Source organism: Silurus meridionalis, chromosome 13 (assembly GCF_014805685.1).
Source record: "Silurus meridionalis isolate SWU-2019-XX chromosome 13, ASM1480568v1, whole genome shotgun sequence".
Taxonomy (NCBI): Eukaryota; Metazoa; Chordata; class Actinopteri; order Siluriformes; family Siluridae; genus Silurus; species Silurus meridionalis.
The window spans coordinates 28,665,277-28,682,274 of NC_060896.1; the positions used below are offsets into that span (position 1 = coordinate 28,665,277).

Here is a 16,998-nt window from a genome sequence, read left to right on the forward strand (position 1 = left end):
TCTGGTGAGTAGTAGTGAGTAGTGGTGAGTGGAGGTGAGTAGTGGTGAGTGGAGGTGAGTAGTGGTGAGTAGTGGTGAGTAGTAGTGAGTAGTGGTGAGTAGTAGTGGTGAGTGGAGGTGAGTAGTGGTGGTGAGTAGTAGTGAGTATTGGTGAATAGTGGTGAGTAGTGGTGAGTAGTAGTGGTGAGTAGTAGTGAGTAGTGTTGAGTAGTAGTGGTGAGTAGTGGTGAGTAGTAGTGAGTGGTGGTGAGTAGTGGTGAGTAGTGGTGGTGAGTAGTGGTGGTGGTGGTGAGTGAGTAGTGGTGAGTGGTGGTGAGTGGTGAGTGGTGAGTAGTGGTGGTGGTGAGTGGTGGTGAGTAGTGGTGAGTAGTGGTGGTGAATAGTGGTAGTAGTAGTGGTGAGTAGTAGTGGTGAGTGGTGGTGAGTAGTGGTGAGTGGAGGTGAGTAGTAGTGGTGAGTAGTAGTGAGTAGTAGTGGTGAATAGTGGTAAGTAGTGGTGGTGAGTATCGGTAAATAGTGGTGAGTAGTAGTGGTGAGTAGTAGTGGTGAGTAGTGGTGGTGAGTAGTAGTGAGTAATGGTGAGTAGTGGTGAGTAGTGGTGAGTAGTGGTGAGTAGTAGTGAGTAGTAGTGGTGAGTAGAAGTGAGTAGTGGTGAGTAGTAGTGAGAAACTTGTGTGAGGAGATCTTGGTGATGGTGCACACGAGCTCAGAACAATACCAGGTGCACGCTGACTTCTGAAGGTCAGTGCTCCCTGTGACTCTGTTGGCGTGTTACAGAACTAATCTTGACGTTTTACCACCTCGTGTTCTGTACAAGATTGTACTGATATTGAACATGAATCATATGTTTTAACCAATCAGAATCCAGAGTTCAGCAGAACTGTGCTAAACAGCTGTTAATAGTAACTCGAGGATCAGTGGTTTGAGCCCCAGTATCACCAAGCTGCCACTTTTGGGCCCTTAAACAAAGGCCCTTAACCCTCTGTGCTCCAGGACGCTGTATCATGACTGTAGAGTGCAGGTGACTGATAAAAACCCCTTTTACCTCTTTTTACATTTAAAACACTCCAAATACAGATTCGTGTTCTTTTCTTTCTGTAGATTTAAAATAAAAAAAAGCAGAACTGTGACTGCTGACTCCACCTCCATATCTCTCTCTCTCTCTCTCTCTCTCTCTCTCTCTCTCTCTCTCTCTCTCTCTCTCTCTCTCTCTCTCTCTCTCTCTCTCTCTCTGTCTCTCTCTCTCTCTCTCTCTCTCTCTCTCTTTCTCTCCTCTTTTATGTGTCTCATTTTGTATTAATGTGCCATAATTCCACGCTCACATGGTCTATGACAGGTCATTAGGTTGAACATGCTCTGCGCTGTAGTCTGCAGTCTGCACACGTCGACACCTGACATCTGCCCCGGCACTAAACCTGATCAGATTCCATCCCGTGATGCTGCAGGACGCAGACGGAGAACAGAACACTTCTCTTTTCTTTTTAACGATTTAAACAATTTAAATCAAAATCTCACTCTTTCCCTCAACACAAAAACACTACTGCTGATTCTAATAAAGAAAAATATTCCTGCAGAGACGTTTTTACTCACAGTGCTGTTTATTCAAGGTGCCATGCAGCAGCGTTTTTGGGTTAATTTTATTTTATTTTTAAATATTTTTCAAGTTACAGATTTGGGAGGGTTTCATAAATATTTAATTTAAAAAAATTTACAACTCTTTATTTAAAATATTTTTTTTAAACAAAATGAACAACATTTATTTATTTGTACCTTTATTTCTTTGTGTTTTTTTTTTAATAAAAGAGATTATTAGATTAGATGATTTATGTTAAACTATTATGTTAATAGTATATACAGTAATTAAAATAATTACTTTTATAATTTTTTTTTCATTTTATTTCTGTACATTAAAAAATTTAAATATTTATAAAAAATTGTATATATATAATTTCTATGCATTTCTGAATTTCTGCAGCACATTTTTTGTCAGTTTGTTAATAAACTTTTGTATCATATTAAACTTTAGATTTAGTTTATTAGACATATATTGTGATATTTGAGTCGAGTAGCTCAGCGCCCATGTCAGTTTAATATCCTGCCTGTTGAAGGTTGATGTTATTAGATCTTTGTGAGTTCGATGGCTTACGTCGGTCTGGACGATGCTCCAGGCGTTGGTCAGGCCGATGTTTCCCTCTGTGCCAAAAAGCTGCAGGCCTTTTTTCAAGTCGCTCTGAGCGTAACGGTCAATCTGTGCAAATAAACACACAAATAAACAAAAGGCAAAGTTACTAATCTCTCAGAATAATAATAATAATAATAATAATAATAATAATATCAACTATAATTATAATAATTAATTAGGAAGGACTAATAAAATTCTGTTTGTACTAATGCATAATTTGAGCATAAATTCTTGCAGTTAAATGAAAATAAATGAATAAACTCCAAACCCATAAACTACATCACATTCAGAACAACTCAGAAAAAACACACTTCATAGCTCCAAAGCAAAACTTTTTCCTCCTACATGAATAAAAGCTAGAATTTTGGGAATAAAGCATTTTTTTTTATATTTATTGTATTTCATTGTATTTATTGAAAAATCAGTGAAAAATCACAACGAGTGCATTAATAAAAACACCTTCTATTGCACCAATCACCAGTCGTCTGGCTTTAATTTCAATGGGTTTGTAGTGTAGGAGAGACCTGAATGTTCATCTGCTGGGGTCTGCACTGTACATGCTGTTGAGCCCTTAGAGTTCATTACTGACTGTGTTTCAGCTTTAACATGCCGTACTTTTCTTTTTTAAAACAGCAGATGTTTAATGGAACATCGTAGTCACTAATGAAGCAAAACGCCACAGTTATAACAGAGCTCGAGTGTAAATCCAGATGGCCGTGTAATCACAAGTGGCCACGATCACAAGCTACAAAAAAACAACAACTAAACATTCTACTATTTGGATCTTCAGGGAAATCTTTATGAACATTTCCCTCCAATCTGCATCTGGATGAAATCGGGGAAACCTGGACGATAACTGTGTTACATCATTACACTGCATAAATATTAGAGTAGAACAATCAGGAACAGAATGATGGGGTGTTACTGTAACACACCTTTAACAGCACATCCACTGGATTTATTTCTTTTATACTACAGCAATTATCAACAAATACACTTTTAAATATTATTCATAAATGTCTCACTTGTTTCTCTCTAAAAAGTTATTAAGCTAAAAAATCCACAGCTGGTCATGTTTCCGAGAAAAAACAAGGGCCATAAACTCCTCTGGGACTGGAGACTCCCTCCGTGAACATCTCCTTACAGAAAACTCTTTTTTATTATTGGAGCATTTAGCATCCTGTTAGCAAGCTGTTGCTATAGAAACGATGACGTCTTAGATGAGAATGAGAGGCCAGAATTCAGTAGCGATGTTAATTAATTAATTAATTTATTTATTTATTTATTTATGTAGTCTCTTATTAATGTATTTTCAAATGTATTTGTAAAAATTCAGATGTAAAAAAATATTAATTATATTATTATAACATATTTGAATGATTAAATTAATCTGAATTGCACTGTTGTGTTAATAAATAAATAAATAAATAAATAAATAAATATTATCATCATCATCATCACCACCACATCGCTGTTGAATTCTGGACTCTGATTGGTCAGAAGGTGCTGATTCATTATATTGTTCTCGTTCTGATCTAATGTGTTCTAATCACTGACTGCATGCTGCTCTGTAATGTAGGTCAGTGTGTGTGTGTGTGTGTGTGTGTGTGTGTGTGTGTGTGTGTGTGCGTGTGCTCTGACAGCGGCTGGTTCTTATGTGTTGCCGTTACTATAGCAACGGCTTGTAAGCATGAAACAGCATTGGTAACATCAATGGAAGGAGTCTCCAGTATCAGCACATTTTGCACATCTGTACACATCCAGAGTGAGAAAAAAGAGCCCAGAAAATCCCCTGGATCCTTCACATCCAAGACAAATGCTTTCTGAACTTTTTGCCGTCTGGCCGACGCTAAAAAACCCCGAACACCAGGACAGCAGGAACAGGAAGAGTTTCTTCCCTCAGGCAATGAGAAATCTCATTAACACTTAAACACTCTGCACATTGTGCAATAAAATATAACATACATGCAAAATCCACTTTTACTCATTTAAATCTGTACTTTTATGTGCAATAATACTCAAATTATTTTCTTTATAAAAAATGTGCAATAACTTTTCTGCTTCTATTTTTTGTTATTATTTAGGTTTTACTTTAAAAATGTGCTACTAGAAGATTCTATCACTAAAACAAATTCCTTAAAAGTGAAAACATACTTAGCAATAAAGCTCTTTTTCTTCTGATTTACACATATACAGGATGATGACTTTTAGCACGCTGACTTATGAAGGTCGGTGCTCCCTGTGACTGTGAATGCAGCCTTGTTCTGTCATCTGTTGCTGTGTTACAAATCAAATCTCAAAGCATTTTGATACCACCTCGTATAACAATAAACAAACTAAATCCATAATGTTCAGTAGAACGTTAAAAAGTTGCTGTGGTGGAAGAGGAATAAATACGTCAGGAGATGCAGATGTAGGAATGTAATGACGCATCATCCTGATTATTTCTCCATAATTGCTCCACACACAGTGTTGCAGAGAGCTTATGTGAGAGAGAGACAAAGAAAGACCGATTTGCTAAGATGTGAACGTGACCAGCGTGGAACCCTGAACCTTCTTATCAGGTTTCCAGAGAGCCCTGAACCGTGACGCATGAGTCTGTTCAGCACCGAATCATGCAGCATCCCCACCAAACACACTTCCCGCATTAATTATTCAACAGCGCAGAAAAGCCCATGAACGCAGGAGAAGGATGAATCTATATCTTTAGAGCACACAAATAAAATCTTATACTCAAAGGAACATCAGAAATTCATTTCACGCCTCGCACTCGCTCGCTCTCTCGCTGCTGAAGGAGCTCTGCCGTGAGCATCGTTTACAATCTCAAACTGCGTTAAATACTGCATTGTACTACACCACGTGTGAAAATGAGTTACAAAGCAGAAAGGCATGATTGTTACCATGGTGTATTTCAAATCTAGGCTGAAACTCTTTGCCGTGGCTCTTGTAAAAGATGTTCTTCACTAAATGCAGATTTGCTTCTTCATCTCACAGCAGTTCAGTAGGATTGAGGTGTGGTGTCTGGGCAGGTGGTTCCATGATAGATATCACTCCAGACATCTGTCTGCTCTCTAAATAACACGTACAGAACTCAGACGTGTTTATCGCTTTGACTCATCGACTTGTACGGTGAAGTCGCTTCCGATGAGCCGCAGTCCAGACGGAACTGCACGGTGATGAAGTGTGGAATAGGAGACATGATGGTTCACTTTCACTTTCTGGAATCTTCACTGCTCCAAACCAACCCCAAACCATTAAACTTCTACCTCCATGTGTGAGTGTGGGGGTGAGGGAGTCTGATCACATCTTCTCTCCTGTTCTTCTTCTTACAGAAGTTCTTCTGGTAGAGACACAAATGTCCCATTTGGACTTCACCAATTTACTGACCAGTTTTTTATCATAGAAACAAAAGAAACGTGCACATGTCCCAAAAGCCATAAAAGTCACTGTAGAGCCAGAAAATCGACCTCATCCACATCATCCTATAAACTGCAGTAGCATTGAGATTTATTCAACCCAACATACAAACAACATATCAGTTCACTTTCAGACAATAAGCAGGTCACAGACGTTCCTCATTACACACTGTACAGCTTTATTTTTATTTAGATCTTTAAATGAAATGATTTATAAGAATTATTTTTGTACACGGTTAAAAGTTCAAAGTGTTGGGAGTCTGTAATCCTGTGCCTCGGCTTTCATCGTGGTACATTATAAAATGTGGACGAGGTAAAAGGGGGTGAATACTTTTACAGCGCAGTGTATCTCAGTGACAGCTCAGTAATATCTAGAACGTTCCGCAGTGTGGACGCGACACTCAGCATGCAGAGGGAAAGTGTGATAATGACGAATGATGAAAGGAGAAAGTGATTGAAGTGGGATTTGTGAGAGCAAAAAAAAAAACAAATCTCCAGTGAGAAGCAGACGAGTAAAAGCAAAAATAATCCCTCTTTAGAGAGAGAGAAAGAGAGAGAGAGAGAGAGAGAGAGAGAGAGAGAGAGAGAGAGAGAGAGAGAGAGAAACATAGGATTATTGAAGACTTGTCAGGCTGAATCTCAGATGGCTTCTTAATAGTCTTATAATGTAGTGAAGTTTATAAAGTCCATTACTTTACACTTTATGTAGTGAACACTCAGGGAGAGAGACAGACAGACAGACAGACAGACAGACAGACAGACAGACAAGCTGATAGATAGACAGAAAGACAGACAGATGGACATACATACAGACAGACAGACAGACAGACAGACAGACTGATAGACAGAGAGACAGGCAAACAGACAGACAGTGAGACAGACCGACAGCCAAATGCACCTATAGAGATAGACAGACACAAAGTCAGACAGACAGACAGACTGACTGACTGACAGACAGACAGACAGACAGACAGACTGACTGATAGACAGAGAGACAGGCAAACAGACAGACCGACAGCCAAATGCACCTATAGAGATAGACAGACAGAAAGTCAGACAGACAGACAGACAGACTGACTGACTGACTGACAGACAGACTGACTGACTGACTGATAGACAGAGAGACAGGCAAACAGACTGACTGATAAAGAGACAGAGAGACAGACAGAGAAACAGACAAACAGACTGACTGATAGACAGAGAGACAGGCAGATAGACAGACAGAGAGACAGACAGATGGACATATAGACAGACAGATGGACAGACAGAGACAAACAAGCAGACAGAGAGACTGACAGATGGACAGTAATCTGCTGATCATGTCTTGTTAATTTAAATGTGATATAATGCCAGGCAGACGGAGAGATATTAGACGTTAACGTCTGCTCTGAAGTGCATTAGTTGCTAATATATTACCGCGTGATGAAGTCAGTTGGAGACGTTAATTGCATCTCGTTTGAACAAAGTTTCTCATTATTCACTTTTATTGTTAAAGACTTCTGCAGTTACAGACACCACCACAGAAAAGACCAACAATCAGAGATGGAAACGTCTATAAGAAGGTTTACATTATAGCTGCTTATAAACCCTTTAAGACAGCTGTAAAAGGACATCATATGGATTCATAAAAATGGATTCTGATTGGTGATAAATTCTATATGAACAGCTCTGACTGTAGATACATTATCATTTCTATAGAGACAAACAAAAACGAGATAAAGAGAGAGAGAGAGAGAGAGAGAGAGAGAGAGAGAGAGAGAGAGAGAAAGAGAGGGGGGGGGATTTTTCAGGCTGAATCTCAGATTTGTAATAGTAATTGATGAGTGGAGATGATTGTAGATGAATGATGTAGATGATCAGTTCTCCTCCTGAGTGTATGGAGCAGTATGGAGTGTAATAAACTATGCAGTAATATGAATATCATTCTAAAGTGAACTTTGGTTGAAGCAGAAACACACTTTCTGTCTTCGTACTGTATGGTTTTTTTACGCTCTCTTGACATTTAAGCTCGTAAATAACCCGGAGGATAAATCTGCAGCGCCGCCTGCTCGATCCAAATCATTAACACACAGCGTTTCTGCAGTCAGTGGTTTCACACGGAGAAATCTATAGTTCGTTCCACACCTACAGCTTTAAGGCCAAGAAGTGGGAAACGTCTGGACCGAACAAATACGACATTTCATTCGTTAACAAGGTGAGAGAAATGGTTTCAAAAGATTTATATATATATATTAATTCATTTATTCATTCACTTTCTCTTCTCCTTTAAAGAGAGAGATTATTGGAGTTGTACATAAAACATGAAAGAAATCCATATCTCGAGCGTGTCGTAAAAACGTTAGCAATGTCTAGTGTCTGCGTTAGTGATAAACTAACTTGCGGTCCACAGCAGCTGAGGGTAATATGCTGATGTAAATATGTAATACCTCTGTTCTTCTGGCGTTCAATTCATTTTCCACACATAAAACAAGAATTGTGTTTGGTACACGTGCACCGTATTAAAGGTTGTGTACTGAAGCGGTTCAGTATGAATACGTGTTCTGTTACACCACTAACGATGTATAATACGTAGCTGCGGCGTCCTGCCTGTAAACTGAAGGAGATGTTTATGGTGTTTCCTGTTACAGATTTCCATCACAGACACCAAGAAGCTGACAGTTGTGTCAAGTTCCAAACCATCAGGATGAAGGAACTCTCCTCTCCTGTAGTGAGACACTTCATCACTGATTGTTCAGAACTCCAGTGACGTCTCAGATTGTTGTTATGGAGACAAAGAAGTGAAGAAAGAATACAGTGGTTACATCACTAAGTATTTTAGATACCTAGAGCTTCATCCAGCCTTGGAGTGTGTTTCACAGCGTTTCAACAGAAGCACAAATTATGAAGGACTTTTTTTTCAAAAGGTTTTAAATGTTTAGATAAAGTGTTCATCAGAAGAAAGAAATACACTTTTCTGATGTACAGTGCAGGTTCTGTACATTTACACTTTCTTACACACAGATGTGACCAGGTGTTTATATTTACAGCTGAGCACTGAACCTTTTCAGCGTCCATCCATTTTTATATAAATGCAAGAGTCAGGACTAAGACTATAACTGAAGGAGTCAAGGTCTGGACTAAGATCTTAAATGAAGGAGTCAGAGTCAGGACTAAGATCTTAAATGTAGGAGTCAGAGTCAGGACTAAGACCATAACTGAAGGAGTCAGAGTCAGGACTAAGATCTTAAATAAAGGAGTCAGAGTCAGGACTAAGATTATACCTGAAGGAGTCAGAGTCAGGACTAAGATCTTAAATGTAGGAGTCAGAGTCAGGACTAAGACCATAACTGAAGGAGTCAGAGTCAGGACTAAGATCTTAAATAAAGGAGTCAGAGTCAGGACTAAGATTATACCTGAAGGAGTCAGAGTCAGGACTAAGATCTTAAATGAAGGAGTCAGAGTCAGGACTAAGACCATAACTGAAGGAGTCAGAGTCAGGACTAAGATCTTAAATAAAGGAGTCAGAGTCAGGACTAAGATTATACCTGAAGGAGTCAGAGTCAGGACTAAGATCTTAAATGAAGGAGTCAGAGTCAAGGCTAAGACCATAACCGAAGGAGTCAGAGTCAGGACTAAAATCTTAAATGAAGGAGTCAGAGTCAGGACTAAGATCTTAAATGAACGAGTCAGAGTCAGGACTAAGACCATAACTGAAGGAGTCAGAGTCAGGACTAAGATCATAATCAGAGGCATCTGAGCCAAGACCAAGATCATAAATGAATGTGTCCAAATCAAGACTGAGATCATAAACAGAAGAATCAGAATCAGGACTAAGATCATAACTAAAGGAGTCGAGACAGAAACCACGCTGTGATGTGTTCATTTGCAGTTGTCATATATTTGAACCCCAACATGACATTTCTCTTAAATTAATCAAATCTAAAATGTATTAAGCAGAATATCGTAAAAAAAAAAGAAAAACCCAACATTACCTTATAGAAACTTCTACAACTTCCTGTGAACAAATCCAGCTGTTTCCTGTACATATACGTTTATATGTATTCTGTAATAAAGATGATTTTGAAGTAGTGGAAGTGTTCTGATCCACAGTTACTCGTATCTGAAAAGTGCTGTGTAACTCAATTTGTAATTGGGACTGGTACCGGTTCTGGTAGAGATCTTAGACTGGTTCATAGAAACAACTTTATGACCTCGAGACCAAGACAGAAAAAAAGAGAAAAAAGGCGGAGCATAATTTCACATGAGATTATGACAAAACTGAGATAATTGATGTTTGATATCGAGACTGATCTCTAAAACCACATCAGTAGTTTTCTGTATCGTCAGGGATCTTCTGTCTTTTAAACTTGGACTTGTCTCAGTCTTGTGTGTTGAACTTTTGGACAAATTAATGTTTGTGTTTTGTTTTCTCACACAAATCCTTGTTATGAGAAGATCACTGGAGTAACACATGACTGGGTCTCGTGATTATTCAGACCGGATTTGAACTTAATCTTGTCAGGTCTTGGACTTGGACTTGACAGGAGCTTTGCAAAACATTGATTGTAATGAATGTATGCGCAATGTTTAGCAACTGAGAGCTGAAGATTCACTGGAGATATAATAACTGTACTGCTATGAAACATGCGTGCTGAGTCGAGAAGAACTCAAGAAGCCGCGGCTCAGTAATTAACTGAGAGTTTAAAGCAGATGGATTCCAACACCACTGAGGTGCCAACACTTTGTTCCTGGGTGAAAAATGGCAAAATCCCTTTCGCCAAATTTTGACGATATTCAGAGCCAAAAGCAAGACAGTCCACACCTGAGGATTCCTTTCTCCTCTTCTTCTCTGCAGTAATTAGTTCAGTGGAGCGTAGAGAAGCGATGTCACGCCGCTCAGCTCTCACTCCAGCTCCGAGCAGCTCACGCTTTATTACTGATAACGATGCTCTTCCTGAGTTAACACGCAAATATAATGAAGCAAAAATCACACTCATGCATGCTTTCCATCCACCCAATAGACTGCAGAAAAGCACAGGAAGTCTCGCCACAAAATCAATCCTGACCGCAGCGTCGCAGATTTCAGGAGCTTCTGCACAAACCATCTGAGATCCGTGTGCAGCGTCCTGAGCCGGGATTTCAGCAGAAACCTTCACAGTATCATTTATCCATTCTGCCCTCAAATACCTGAAATATTATCCAGACAAAAGATGGAATGTGACCTTCTTCTGAGCCGTGACCTTTAAGAGTTTATAGTGTCAGAGGGTTTTTTTTTATTTAGAATGATGGAAGTAATAATTTTGACTTTAAAACTTTATTCAGGATTAACAATCAAAAATTCTATAATAAAATTATACTTAGAGATATATGTTAAAATAATATGTAAAATAATTTGCATGCAATCAATGCATATATTAATAATAAACAAAATATATTACATCTAAAATATCATGTATAAAAGTGAGATATATATATATATATATATATATATATATATATATATATATATATATATAAATTAATTCATATTAATTAGCTAAAGCTTTTAAAACTATGTAAAATATAAAAAAAAAAATTCATATTAAAACTAAAAGATTAACCTACAAATATAACTATATATATTTACACACTACAATCCAGAAATTAGGTCTAATTTTATTATTATTATTATTATTATTATTATTATTATTATTATTATTATTATTATTATTATTATTATTATTATAATCATTATTATCATTATTATCATTATTATTATTATTATTATTATTATTATTATTATAAGTACTAGTAGTATTTATTTATTCTTATTTTTTTATAATTGGTATTATTATTTCTGCATTGGTTATAATTTATACTTGATACTCTTATTTATTATGATAATAACAATAATAAATAATTATTATTATTATTATTATTATTATTATTATTATTATTATTGTAACCCAGCCATTAGGGAGGCACAAGCCAGTGCACTCTTAGTGCCGGTCCCAAGCCCGGGTAAATGGGGAGGGTTGCGTTAGGAAGGGCATCCAGCGTAAAACATCTGCCAAATCAAATATGCGGATCACGAATGAGAATTTTATACCGGATCGGTCGAGGCCCGGGTTAACAACGACCGCCACAGGTATCGTTAGCCGACAGGGTACGGGTGGAAATTGGGCTACTGTTGGCCGAAGGAGGAGAAGGAGAGGAGGAAGACGTCTACAGAGACGGCAGGGAAAGGAGAAGTGGAGGAGAGTGGAGGTTTAGGTTGGTACTTTAAATGTTGGTACTATGACGGTAAAGGGAGAGAGGTAGCTGAAATGATGGAGAGGAGAAAGGTAGATATGCTGTGTGTTCAGGAGACCAAGTGGAAAGGGAGTAAGGCCAGGAACATTGGAGGTGGTTTAAACTGTTTTATCATGGTGTGGATGGAAGAGAAATGGTGTAGGGGTGATTCTGAAGGAAGAGTACAGTAAGAGTGTAGTGAAGGTGAAGAGAGTTTCTGATAGGGTGATGATCGTGAAGGTGGAAGTTGAAGGGATGATGATAAATGTCATCAGTGCCTATGCTCCACAAGTTGGCTGTGAGATGGAGAGAAGGAAAGATTCTGGAGTGAATTAGATGAAGTGGTAGATGGTGTACCTAGGAAAGAACGATTGGTGATTGGGGCAGACTTTAATGGGCATGTAGGTGAAGGGAACAGAGGTGATGAGGAGGTGATGGGTAGGTATGGTTTTAAGGAGAGGAATGTGGAAGGGCAGATGGTGGTAGATTTTGCTAAAAGGATGGAAATGGCAGTGGTGAACACGTATTTTAAGAAGAAGGAGGATCATAGGGTGGCGTATAAGAGTGGAGGAAGGTGCACACAGGTGGACTATGTGCTATGCAGGAGATGCAACCTGAAGGAGATTGGAGACTGTAAGGTGTTGGTGGGGACAGTGTAGCTAGACAGCATCGGATGGTGGTCTGTAGGATGGTTTTGGAGGCAAAGAAGAAGAGGAGGAAAGTAAGGACTGAAAGAAGAATAAGATGGTGGAAACTGAAGGAGGAAGAGTGTAGTGTGAGGTTCAGGGAAGAGGTCAGACAGGGGCTTGGTGGTGGTGAAGAGGTGTTGGATGATTGGGCAACTACTGCAGGAGTGATGAGGAGGCAGCTAGAAAAGTACTTGGTGTGACATCTGGAAATAGAAAGCAAGACAAGGAGACGTGGTGGTGGAATGAGGAAGTGCAGGAGAGCATTAGGGAAAGAGGTTGGCAAAACAGAAGTGGGATAGACAGAGTGATGAGAAAAGTAGGCAAAGGGTACAAGGAGATGCGGCAGCAGGTAAAAGGGATGTGGCGAAAGCCAAGGAAAAGGCATATGAGGAGCTGTATGAGAGGTTGGACACTAAGGAAGGAGAAAAGGATTTATACCGATTGGCCAGGCAGAGGGACCGAGCTGGAAGGATGTACTGCAAGTTAGAGCAATAAAGGATGGAGAGGAAATGTGTTGACTAGTGAGGAGAGTGTGTTGAGAAGGTGGAGGGAGTATTTTGAGCAGCTGATGAATGAGGAAAATCAGAGAGAGAGAAGGTTGGAGGATGTGGAGTTGGTGAAGCAGGAAGTGGATAGGATTAGTAAGGAGGAAGTGAGAGCAGCGATTAAGAGAATGAAGAATGGAAAGTCGGTTGGACCAGATGACATACCGGTAGAAGCGTGGAGATGTTTAGGAGAGATGGCAGTGGAGTTTTTAACCAGATTGTTTAACAGGATTCTGGAAGGGGAGAGGATGCCTGAGGAATGGAGAAGGAGTGTGCTGGTACCGATCTTTCAGCATAAGGGCGATGTGCAGACCTGCAGTAACTACAGGGGAATTAAGTTGATCAGTCACACCATGAGGTTATGGGAAAGAGTAGTGGAAGCCAGGCTGAGAGAAGAGGTGACCATCTGTGAGCAACAGTATGGTTTCATGCCGAGGAAGAGTACCACAGATGCCTTATTTGCTTTGAGGATGTTGATGGAGAAGTATAGAGAAGGACAGAAGGAGTTGCATTGTGTATTTGTGGATTTAGAGAAAGCGTACGACAGGGTGCATGTCCAACATGTCCAACATGTCCAACATGACAGCAGTGAAGTGTGCAGTAGGAATGACAGACTGGTTCAGGGTGAAGGTTGGACTGCATCAAGGATCGGCCCTGAGCCCTTTCCTGTTTGCAGTGGTGATGGACAGGTTGACGGACGAGGTCAGACAGGAGTCTCCCTGGACTATGATGTTTGCAGATGATATTGTGATTTGTGGTGAGAGTAGGGAGCAGGTTGAGAAGAGCCTGGAGAGGTGGAGATATGCGCTGGAGAGAAGGGGAATGAAAGTCAGTAGGAGTAAGACAGAGTACATGTGTGTGAATGAGAGGGAGGGCAGTGGAGTGATGCGGTTGCAGGGAGAAGAGGTGGAGAAGGTGGAGGAGTTCAGGTACCTGGGGTCAACAGTGCAAAGTAATGGAGAGTGTGTTAGAGAAGTAAAGAAAAGAGTGCAGGCAGGGTGGAGTGGTGGAGAAGAGTGACAGGAGTGATTTGTGATAGTAGGGTATCTGCAAGAATGAAAGGGAAAGTTTATAGGACTGTGGTGAGACCTGAGATGTTGTATGGATTAGAGACAGTGGCATTGAGTAAAAGACAGGAGGTGGAGCTGGAGGTAGCAGAGCTGAAGATGTTGAGATGTTCGTTGGGAGTGATGAGGATGGACAAGATTAGAAATGAGTTTATTAGAGGGACAGTGCATGTAGGATGTTTTGGAGACAAGGTGAGGGAGGCGAGATTGAGATGGTTTGGACATGTGCAGAGGAGGAACATGAATTATATTGGTAGAAGAATGCTGAGGATGGAGCCACCAGGTAGGAGGAAAAGAGGAAGGCCAAGGAGGAGGTTCATGGATGTGTTGAGGGAAGACATGCAGGTAGTTGGTGTGAAAGAGGCAGATGTAGAGGACAGGGTGGTATGGAGACGGATGATCCGCTGTGGCGCCCCCTAATGGGAGCAGCCGAAGAAGAAGAAGAAGAAGAAGAAGAAGAAAAAGAAGAAGAAGAAGAAGAAGAAGAAGAAGAAGAAGAAGAAGATTATTATTATTATTGTTGTTGTAATAAATAATAATATTATTAATAACAACAATTATTATTATAATTATTAATTAAAGAAACCTTTGATATATTGAAAAAACCTAAAGCTAATAAATTGTATTTACATTTTTACTAAATTTATTTGTTTCCTTTTTTTTATATTACATTTAAAAAATAGTCATATTAATAATAATTATTATAAAAACTGTTGAATACAAAAAAAAGGCAGAATAAATAAATCATTATACCGGGGAAATCTCGGATCAGTGCATCGTGATATTTTTTATCACGATATCGATACATCTCCGTATCGTGGTGCTGTATTGTGGAACATGATGCTAAGTGCTCGGCTTGCCTGTTTGTGACCTTCAGCTCTTTAGCCGCAGCTCAGGAGAAACTCATGCATTAAACATGGAAGTGGTGGATCAGAAGATCAGAAGATTCTCAGCGAGGAGCCAGGAGACGTTTTCTTTCTTCAGCAGCCGAATTGATCCGACCGTCTTCTCGTCCTCGTCGTGTCACTCTGATAATGTCAACGTAATATTTAAGGTGTCCTGCTGAGATCTGGCCATGTTCGAAAGATGACACACAGTAAACACACTCGCGGAAAACAAGAAATCGAAGAGAAAGCGCTGTTTTTCCTGTTTGACCAGAAATTAAGATTTCTCCAGCAGAGGTTACTGGAGTTCACACAGCTCTGGAGAAACACAGTCATCTGTTTGAGCTGACACGCTGCAAGTAAACATCATGTTGGAGTACACACACGATCACACACACGATCACACACACACACACACACACACACACACACACACACACACACACACACACACACACACACACACACACACACACACAAACTGCAGGGCAAATTGTCAACACAGCCAGTGATTCACAATGCGTCTGTGTTAAAGCCTCACACCTGAGGGGACAGGAAAATAATACACAAGTGTAACACACACACACACACACACACACACACACACACACCAAAAGGAAGTCTTCTATTTTTTTCTTTGTTTATTTTTATTCTTACTTTATTAATCAATTATAATAATAATAATAATTATTATTTTTTTTATTATTATTGTTGTTGTTGTAATTATTACAATAATCAGCCATGATTTTACAGAACTTTATCAAATAATTTCAGATAAGTAATTATTCAAAGTTATTCAGGTTATTCACTGCAGACAGATCAGGTGTTAGACTGAAGATTTCTGTCTTACTGTTTCAACAATCTGATATTTTAATTTAATTGTATATTTATTTTTTTTTTGTTTATAACAGATTTTTGTTTTCCAATCACAATTATCAATTTTTTGCTTTTGACTGAAAGGTCTCTGAGAATTTTAACACCCTGTATAGGATTTTTATCTTTTTATTTCACACCTGCGTTTCTTCTCCACAGATGTACAGTAGCTCGGCTCAGTGCTGTGAAATAAAGTGCATCTCTATAAAAAATAAAACAACCACAACCGTCTGGAAGCTCTGAAGCTCCTGAACTCTGGATAATGATCCATTTTTACTCGTTTGGATTGAAGACGAGTCGAACAGCAGCAGCAGTGTGAAATAAAAGAATCTACACAGAATTCAGCGAGCAGCTGGTTTCAGGTTTGATCGATTAGTATTCTCTTTAAACTCGTGTGATAAACAACCTGGAAGCTGAGTGAGTTCAGGATTCAGGAGAAACGCAGTTCTACAGAATGTCTTTGAGTGCAGTAGGATCTACTTCTCCATATACTTGAACTAGGAGACCCAAACCCATTTCAGCATGTTCAGCACAATGCTCCTGTGCACAAAGCCAGAACCATGAAGATCTGCTGTCCATGGGTTGGGGTGAAAGATCTCCTGCTAAAGGGCTTCAACCTGATTGCACAATAAATTGTTCATGCTGACTGCACCCCTTGTAGCTGATTAAATCTCCACAAAATCCAGTGGAACATCTTCTCAGAAGAGTGGAGCTTATAATAACATCAAAACCGAAAATGATGAAGTAGCTGAACTTACCCGATCCTGATAGGCGAAGAAGAGGATGATGAACAGAATCTCCAGCAGGAAGATCAGAAGCAGCAGGATGAAGAACTGTTGAGGGAGAGAAAAAAGATGAGGTGAAATGGAGTTACAGAACAGACCGATGGAGAAGTGTGTTTTCTTCTACAATCCTAAATCGATCCCTCAGCCTCAGTCTGTCATCGTCTATCAAACCCGGCGTGAGACGTGAGGAAGGCGAGAGGAAGAGCGATAGAAACGCAGAATAAACGTATCAAGAGGTAATAAAACAGACGCCTTGTGCACGTGACAGATCACATCGTTTATCTCTCTCTGAATCAGCCGTGACGTCA

General features: G+C 39.5%; 1 protein-coding gene across 2 annotated transcripts in view; it reads right to left on the reverse strand.

Annotated features, from left to right (window-relative positions):
- Positions 1–16,998, reverse strand: part of tspan4a (tetraspanin 4a) — a 104,289-nt gene that overhangs the window by 5,146 nt on the left and 82,145 nt on the right. For both annotated transcript variants that reach the window (XM_046864432.1, XM_046864431.1), the window contains 2 exons: positions 16,664–16,738; positions 2,147–2,248 (listed from right to left, as the gene is read on the reverse strand). In XM_046864432.1, the coding sequence (XP_046720388.1) occupies positions 2,147–2,248; positions 16,664–16,738 (177 nt within the window). The remainder of the gene's footprint in view (positions 1–2,146; positions 2,249–16,663; positions 16,739–16,998) is intronic.